The following is a 9,310-nucleotide window of genomic DNA, read 5'->3' on the forward strand; positions in this document are numbered from 1 at the left end:
TAGAAGAAAACATAAGCAAACATCCTAGAACTCAGAAAAGATTTTTTAAACAACTCACAAAAATCTTTAATCATACAGGAAAAAAATGGTAACTTGGGTTATATCAAGAACTTCTGTTTGCCAAAAGAAGTAACTGGAAGCTCTCAAAAAGGGAAGCCACAGAGTGAGAGAAAATATTTGCACTTCCTTCCACCTTTGCATTTATCTCTATCTCTCTGTCTTTGACAAAGGACTCCTATCTAGAATATATAAAGAGCTATTGTAAATCAATAAGAAAAAAATAGCTAAATAGAAAAATTGGCAAGACTTGAATAGGGCAGTTTACAAGAGGACATCCAGATGGCCAATAAACATACAAGACAGTGTGCGACCTGACTAGTCACTGAGGAATACAAATTCAGTTTTCTTCTTGTTTTTTTTTTAATCTGCATGCTGGTTACAAAGGTATGTTCGATTTGCAAAAAGTCATCAAGCTGTAAACTCATGCTGTGTACACTTCAATATATATGTGTGATAATTAGTAATTTTTTTTTTTTTTTTTTAATGATGACTGGTCACATCTCTACAGATTCAGATTTACTTTGGGTGCTGTGTGTAAAATTTTACTTTAAAGGCATAAGACCACAAGAACAAAGAATAGAGGAGAAGACAACAGCAGTTGAAAGATTTCAGGTTGTGGAAGCAGAGAAATAATAGTAACCAACTTCACAGAGAAGGGAAAAATGAAATCTAGGCCTAAAAAGGGGAGGGGGTGGAAACTGAGAAAATAAAAAAGCCAGCCAATTTCCACTGCAGAACCCTGAAAGAGCTCAGGAATTGGAGGTACCAGATATTTGTGAAGATGGGGCAGAAGGTAGGGCTGAGAATCTGAGGACTGGTTGAAAAGATTTATAGCATAGACACCCCCCCAACCTCACTGTACCCATGCCAGCATGATTCTGCAGGTTTTTTTGTGGAAGAGCTGGGCCAGAGGGGCTCCAGATGTGAAGAGTTTCTGTTTAGAGTAAGGCTCTGAGCTGAAGCAGAGGTAACTCAAAGTCCGTACACTGAAGGGTGAGACAGCCAACCTTCCTTCTTTCTCAGCTTCCAGAATGTTGTTGGCCAAGTAAAATGTCTTCAGCTGAGAAATAAGAGGATTATTCTCTAGAGAAACTGACCAATAAAGACAAAAGGCTCCCAGAGACTAACTTTTGTGGCTGCCCTGATGAGATTGCCAGGAAACCTGCCCGGTGACTCTACTGCAAGCCCATTAGTGTAGGGAGTGTGCTTATGTGTATCGTTTCCAAATGGCATTCCAGTGCTTCACTTTTAAATAGGAATGGGTGCTTCCTTCATAAGTGCGAAGAGGGCCAAAAATTATCAGATGTCTGAGGGAAAATTAATTAGAACAGGTAAACTGAAAAAGAAACGGGGGAAAGAAAGGAATGTGAACATCAAAAACTTCACAAAACAATAGTTTCATGAGAGAGGAGATGCTGCATCCGTGCAACAGTAACAGGAAATGAAAAAGAAAAAACGCAGTATTCTTAGAAATTATTAACCATGTTAAAAATAAAATCTAAGGAAGGCGTGGAAGATCCGTTGAGGAACTCTCCCAGAAAGTAGAACAAAAAGATGAAAATTGGGACACAAGAGAAAATTGGAGGATTGGTCCAAGGAGTCCAGTATATGAATCATTAGAGATCCGAAAAGAACAGAGTAATTGTAAAAGAAATGGAGATTTCTCAGAACCCAAGTACTTGAGTTTTTAGATTCAACGGACCTGAGTACCCAGCACAGAGAATGAAAATAGACAACACCAAGGACTCCTATTCAGAATATCTGAGTTAAGAGAGGATGTAAGTCTTCAGAGAGGGAGGAAAAAGTATGTGAAAGGATTGGCAATCAGAATGACAGCAGACTTCGCTGAAAGTAAGAAGATAATAGGGCAATGCCTTCAGATTTCAGGAGGAAAATTATTTTTCACCTAGATTAAAAAAATTTTTTTTTGTTTATTTTTGAGAGAGAGAGAGAGAGAGAGAGAGAGAGAGAGAGAGCGCGCGCAAGCAGGGGAGGGGCAGAGAGAGAGGGAGACACAGAACCTGAAGCAGGCTCCAGGCTCTGATCTGTCAGCACAGAGCCTGATGGGGCGCTTGAACTCATGGACCATGAGATCATGACCTCAGCTGAAGTCAGACACTTAACCAACTGAGCCACCCAGGCACTCCATACCTAGGTTTTTATATCCAGACTATCAATGAAATGTGAGATTAGAGTGAGCATAGAGTTTCTCTAAAATATGTACTTCCAAAGTGGGCTTACTCACTGGAGATGTGTTCCATCAAAATAAGATGATTATCCAAGAAGACATGGGACCCAGGAAACCGGTGCAGGAATTAACCAGCAGGAAGGTGGAGGGAAGTTCCAAGGCAACAGCTGCCCTGCAGGTCTAGAAGTGATTCTGTACAGATTTGAAGAGGGGGGTACAGAGTTCCAGGAAGGATATTACTAAGAAAAAATACAAACAAATGGCCTTACCCCAGTGTTTAAACAGTTACATGACCTGTCTGGATATACTGTGAAGAGATCCATGGTTCTATCTGCAAGCTTAGGGACAAATTAGAAATAAGTACAGAAAACTGAGCAGACAGTCACAACAAAAAAGGAAGCAGTTCTTTAGTCCAGGAACAACGAATTGTATAAGAAAAAAACATAATATACGTCTGTCAATTGTGGAAATATTCCACATTGTGGAAATGATTACAACACTGAATATCTTTGTGATCAAAATTATTTCCACAACTGTTGAAAAGATAGGAAGGGAGGATTGGGGAGCTGGTGAGTGGGCTATAAGAATGGTAAGCCCTGCCAGTCCATGACAGGAAGTCATTGTAGAAAGAGGCCACTTAGACTCTTGCTAGTTGTGCATCACAGTCACTTGGGGGACTTATTAAAACACAGCTTACTGGCTCCAGCCTCAGAGTCTGTGATTCGTATGTCTCGGTGGTGCCTAAGAATCTGCATTTATAACAAATTCCAGGGACTACACCTTGAGACCCGGAGACACAGAAAAGTGAAGGAAAATACTGAAATAAAAGAAAACTGTTGAAAGTGTTTGTCTCTGTGTAGTAGAAATGAGGGAGGTGGCACATGATGGCTGTTTCGTCTATAAAGTTTGTTAGTAGTTTCACCACGTTAAACTGTGTTCTCTGTACTGTATATTTTAAGGTTTTCGTGAAACCAAATAGATGACGTTACATCCTTGCATCTGTGTACATGCTCTTCAGCTGTGGCAGAGACTGTTGGGCACTCATGCAGAGCCCACAGCCTTTTCTTTTTCACATAACTCTGATTACCTGCCGTGGGAACTGAGCCACAGCCATCTGGGACTATCTGTGTAAAGCACAGAATCGTGTGCCCCCTTCCCTTGGTAGTTTTTGAGCGGGTTGCTGTCATGCTCTACATAGTATTGTTCTTGCTATTCATAATAACCCTGACTCATTGACAAATGAGTAAGTGTTTGGTACCTTTTATTCAAGGAAGTAGGGGAAATTGATACCTTTAGATTTCATTTCAAGATGAAATAAGCATCAATTATCTAGAAAATTCCCTTCTGTAAATGTCTCATTGCTAAATTTGGTGCTGCAGCATAGTCACTTTAGGTTTTTCACTGTCAACCTGCTCCATGTAGCACTGGTGGAGAAATCCATGTTGTTCCCACCCCAGTGGTTTTACTGAATAACGAGTAACCCATTCTTCCTTTCAGCTCTGTTCCAACGTTGGCCGAAGAAGCCATCTTGAAACAGAAGTGTTTACTGACTACTGAGCTCTGAGGGTTTGGCTCCTTCTCACTTATAACTGGAATGCCCAGCACTCTGCAGCTGTCCGTCCTGGAATCAATTTCCGCTGGAATGTGTTGGGTTCAGGAGCTTGTCCTTACTTGTGAGTTAAAAAAGCTCACCTAGATTAGACTTCAACTCAGTGAAAAACATTTTCCGTCCAACTGGAAGGGCTTAATTTACACTACGTATTTGATCAAATGAGGGTATCTACCTATAATTGTATTGCAGTTGTCAATTCTTGAAACGAGAATTACTTTCTCTGTGGTTTCCTTCAAACTCTTGGCTCCATCTAGTGGGTGTAATTGTTCATAACCCCTCCATAACCAGAGGTCTCTGGTAGTCAGTAATAGCCTTTTGAATGTTATTTCTCTCCCTAGTATCAGGATAAGTGTCCTTGATCTGAATGCCTGTTAGAGAACTTGCCCTTACCCATTGAATACCTAGAAATCAGGAATTTAGGAAATTAATGAGGGCATTATGTAGGTAGATTAAGGCCTAGCTTGTTTACAGTTATTACAGTACTAAAAAGAAGTTTAGAATACAGAAGGTTTCCAGATGTCTCCCATACTTTTAACATCTTACTGGACTGGCTATCTTAATACTCCCAGGTTTACATTAAGGTTAAGATAAACTGTGTGTATTTTGCGCCATATTTTTTTTCAGCCCTGCTTCCCTATAGGAAACACATGCACCACACACATAGACTGTAACTTTTCAGCCTGGACGGAGATAGCAGTCACTTCCCCACACTGCTACCAGTTTGGACATAGACTTCTTTTCCTTTTAATATGGGCTAAATAAAGTTAGAACTCATCAACTAAAGACAATGAAACAAAACAAAAATACCAGGACAGAAATGGGGAATCAGGGAGTTAGGGGGATTTTGTTTCTTGAACACCTACAATGTCTGAAACTACTCTGCATACTGGAAGAACTCCTATCTCACCTTATGTTAGGAATTTTGTGTTAATTTTAAAAAGTTTCTAGAAGTTCCTCGTCACTTTTGGTACACAAAAAAATTCTGGATATTAAAGTAGTACACGCTCATATAGAAAATAACAAAGATGCAAAAATAACCACTTGCAATTTCAGCATCCAGAAAAACACTATTATTTTGGCTTTAAAACTTAAGAATTCCCAGTTGCTACTGGGAATGAGGATAGTGTGGAAACCATCTTGGTATAGTTGTTAATCCCTGTGATCAAGGATTGATATCAAACTGTACCTCCTGGAATTTGATGTTTAGTTTTCTGCCCTGTATTATGTATATAATTGAGTGTTAATTTATGTTGCTCAGCATAAAAGAACATCCAGTTTTGTGACCTTTAAAACTCTGTGGTTTGGACTGTCCTGGGTTCCCTGTAGCACAGTCATGTGCTCAGGCAAACATGTGCTACTGTCTGATTGGAAAGATCAGGAATTTTAATCTCGTGCTGTTTCCCAGGGAGCTGTAGAGTTTGGAAACCACTTTTGCACGGAACAACTTTGGTGAAGGAAAGAAAGTTGGCGCTTCTTGCTGGCTTCCTCCTCTTAGCCATTGTGCTAAGCTTGTGAATTTCGTTGGTTGAGCTCTTGCCAATTCTTAATTGTAAAACACATTTTCTCGCAGCTGTAAGTGACAGCTAGAACCAGGGGCCTAGCCCGGGACATGCTGGACTGGCCATCAGATTTCTAGTGTGCTGACAGTGCTAGAAGTACTGAAAGGTTCAAGTTGTGCCTGTAACCGCGGTACGGAACAGCTAAGGCATTACTAGCTTGGAAGGCCTCAACTTCCCAGCCAGTTTAGGAGCGAGCACCAGCCTCATTTTAAACTGTTTAAAATTGAGGAATAAGTTGTTAAAAATAGTCTATAACCTCTGTGTCTTCAGGTACCTGTATTCTTGCTGGTTAGAATATTGATAAAGACTTCCTTAAACTATATTTAAACCTCACGCTAAATTTTGTCTTCTGTCCTGGCATGAAGTGGTAAACATGGAAATTTATACTTTCATGATGAATTGGCCCTGACAGTGTAGGTGCCTGTCAAGTAGAATAACTTCCCTGTCATGTCTGCTGCTGCCGCCTTCCCCAGAGTTGCTGTGACGGCGATCTCGTTCTGCTTATCTGAGAGTGGGGGGGAGAGAACTGCAGGGCTCAGGATATCTGTGAATGTGTCCGAGAGGGAAGGGGAAAGTCCGTCTCTGTGATGAGACAGAAGCATATATGTGTGAGTCAGTGAAGAATATGAGCAGAGGAAGGGATTTGAGGTGATGCTGGATAAGAAGGCAGGTTGGTTACAGCTATGGTGGCACTGCCTGCCGGTGACCTTCAGGGCTCAGTCTTCCACTGCAAAAGATTAAAACCCACCTGCACATCTGAATCCTCAGATAAACTAACTGAAGCTCGGATCCTCAGGTGAGCTCAAAGAGCCCCAGTGGCTGTTCCCAATGACAGCTGGGTGGGCAGGAAGTTTTTCTCCATCTAGAATGAGGTTCCCATGCACCTTAGTAAATACAGCTAAAAAGAAATACTGGCAACGTTATAATTATGTGAACATGTTTGAAAAGAGAGCAAGAACAATAGTTGATTTGAGCGCTCCAGCTAGAAAGCTGTTAGTGTTCTTCCCTTGGAAAGTAGCTCGGAGGTGATTTAGAGCTGAGATAACAGACCCAGATTGGCAACAAATAACAGGAGGCTGTTAGCCACAGGCTCAGCTTCTCTGTGGTTACTTTCTTCCCAGAGTTTCCGGTTCCACCCTGGACTCCAGTAACTCATTAGGGTCAGCCATGAAGGCACTTGTGACTGGGAGCGGAGGGGCTGGCGCCGAGAGGGTGGCAGGCCTTCTTGTGTTGTCCTGAGGCGTCTCGAGGGTCTGAGGGGCTCCCTGAGACTGGGTTGCGGCCGCTGCTCCGTCTCCGGGCTTGCCGTGTATCCCGCCCCAGAGACACTGAGTACAGAGCCATGCAGCAGGTGCCTGCTGCCGGCCTTGGGGGAGCAGAAAGGACAGGAATCTCAAGTCAGGCCATGTGACAGTCCGGGCAGGGAAGGGAGAGGTGGTTTGGGGGCTTAAAATCAGATTGTAGGCTTCAGCTTTCTGCCCTCAACTCTTCTTCAGAACTTGTAAAGTGATAAATGAGATCCTGTTTCTCCCTGCTGTCACAGTAGCATTCTTGGAGACACTGGAAGGGGGCACCGTTCTCCCGCGCCTGCCCTTCTAGAAGCGCTGCTGAGTGAAGGAATGAGCAGATTCCTTTGAGCTTGATAAATTCAGACATTCCCTGAGCAGCTTTCTTAAGATGTTTATATTGTTTTAGGAAAAATTCTACTTAAAAATATTTCTTATAGCCTGCTGTCTGTTTTCACCTTTATCTGCTTTTGCATAATCACGGAAGTTCTGTGGACAATCAAGGATGAAAGCCCTGGGTTGTCCCTTGCATCTTAACTGCTTCTTCTCTCATGCTTCCCAATTTTGGCTAACACCGGCACCTCTGTCTTCTCTTACATAAGCCCTAGAATGAAAGTTCAGGTGTTGCTTCAGAGACCATTTTAGAGCAGGATTATTTGACAGTCTCTTACATAGAGAAAGATCTTCCATATTTTTCCATAAGTAAGGGTCCTGAGAAGCAAAGTTCTTGTCTCCTCATTTAGAGCAGGCATGAGCAAAGTTTTTCTGTAAAGAGCTGAGATAATACTTTACTGCTCAGCAGTGCCGTTGTTGTACAAAAGCAGCAAAACAGTAGGAAATGCATCGGCCGGCTGTGTTCCAGGGAAGTTCATTTACAAAAACAGGTGCTGCTTCCAACTTCAAGCTTCATGGAGTGGCAGCATGGCTCCCTGGGAGTCAGGCAAGTGTTCAGGTAGGTTCTGCAGCATCGTCCGCCACTGGGAGGCCCCTGACGTTTCTGGACGTTGTCGTCTTCATTTGCATGGACAGGGTGGTCGTGGGTCTCCCAGCTCTGAGCGTCTTTGTGAGGCCTGCCCACTTCCTCATTAATCTTGCCTTCAGCCTTTTGGTTGCTTAGAAACCTGGAGTCTTCTGCAGTTGAAGAATGGACATTTCTGTATTATTTGTCCCTTTTTCCTCTCAAAAATTCAAACACTCTGGTTTTCGAATGATCAGACAAAAGTTGGAAGCTTTTCCTATCTATTAGCCTTCAGGATGAGGAGACTTGTTTGGATTATAGAAATCTGTCCTGAGCTTAAGTCTGCTGTGTGAACATGTGCCAGAGCCGGAATTATTTCCACTTTTAAGATAGGATACGTGAGTCTCTTTATCACATTGCTCGAGATAATAATTCAGTCACTTCCCAGGATTTCTTTTTATCAGGGAGGTGTTTTAGTACAGATCCCTTGCTCTTTTTATTTTCATAAATAAATTTTCTTACCTGGGTATGATAGACAGTTTAAAGGACCTCACTAACTATTTTGTGTTTACTTTTTATATATGTAAAGCTTTGCAGTAGCTTTTAAAGTGTAATTTATTTTTATATCAAGTGCACTATTCATTGTGTTCCACAGCTTTATATGACTTGTATTAGAAGCACTGCACTGAACTGAGTTGTTTGTATACTGACATGACAACCGTAGATGTGACCACAAATAAAGCTTTTGTGAAACATTTCTGTTTTTACGAGCTGTTCAGTTTTTTGGAAACTGTCTGGTGCCCGTTTTCTGTCTGCAGCACGATTGTTAGAGCTGCTGTTAGTAGGAAAGCGAGGGAGCGAGTGGAAGCAGTGAACGGGAGGAGCTGCAGCACCGCTCTCTGTGTTCATTTTAGTACGAGCGCTCCAAATTTGGGAGCAGAGGCACTTTCAGAGTTGGAAAAACCTCATTGGTCCTTCCCAGCACATCCTGGAAGCCACAGTGGCCATTCCAGAAGCCACAGGGTACAGCAGAAACACAGCTCTACTCAATACAGGAAACCTTAAATCATTTCAGAAGCCTGCGCTTCATTTCCGTTTTCTGGGACAGGGCGGTACCTTGTACGTGGAGCAGCGTCTGGTACAGGGCGGTAGGTGTCTTCTGTCACGCCACCCCAGGGAAGAACCTTGCTGCTGGACAGAGAGTCTGAGCGAGACTTCTGAGACCATTCTCTTCCCTGCTCCCCTCCTCTCCCTTCCGCCCAGAAGACAGACAGCAATTGGCCTTGGAAACCAAGGAGCTTCAATTAGGTTCTGATGAGATGTGCAGAGAGAGGCAAGAATCTGGGCTCCATCACCTGTGCTGGAAGCTCTCCTCAAAGAGATTCGGCAATAAGCAACCAAAGTCACTCTAATGTGGGCAGAGTGACTCCTTGGGAAGATCTGGAGAGTTCTCTGACCAATAAGAAGGTGAGACGATGGGTGCAAGTGCGGACTCCTTCTCTGGCAACGGCAGGGACGGTCTGCCTGCTGCCTGACCAGCAGAGGGTACCTCCTGGCACCTTGAGTTGGGGACGGCAGGACACCTGGGAAGGCTGTGAGTCCCCAGAGGGAAGGGAATGGTTACTGGGCTACCAAGACTATATATAT

General features: G+C 43.0%; 1 protein-coding gene across 3 annotated transcripts in view; it reads left to right on the forward strand.

The window, feature by feature from the left end:
* Positions 1-8,420, forward strand: part of EPB41L5 (erythrocyte membrane protein band 4.1 like 5) — a 140,498-nt gene extending 132,078 nt beyond the window's left edge. For all 3 annotated transcript variants that reach the window (XM_049616217.1, XM_049616215.1, XM_049616216.1), the window contains exon 25: positions 3,746-8,420. In XM_049616217.1, the coding sequence (XP_049472174.1) occupies positions 3,746-3,812 (67 nt within the window). In that variant the 3' untranslated portion in view covers positions 3,813-8,420. The remainder of the gene's footprint in view (positions 1-3,745) is intronic.
* Positions 8,421-9,310: the final 890 nt, after the last annotated feature.

The sequence above is a fragment of the Panthera uncia genome, assembly GCF_023721935.1.
Source record: "Panthera uncia isolate 11264 chromosome C1 unlocalized genomic scaffold, Puncia_PCG_1.0 HiC_scaffold_3, whole genome shotgun sequence".
Lineage (NCBI taxonomy): Eukaryota > Metazoa > Chordata > Mammalia > Carnivora > Felidae > Panthera > Panthera uncia.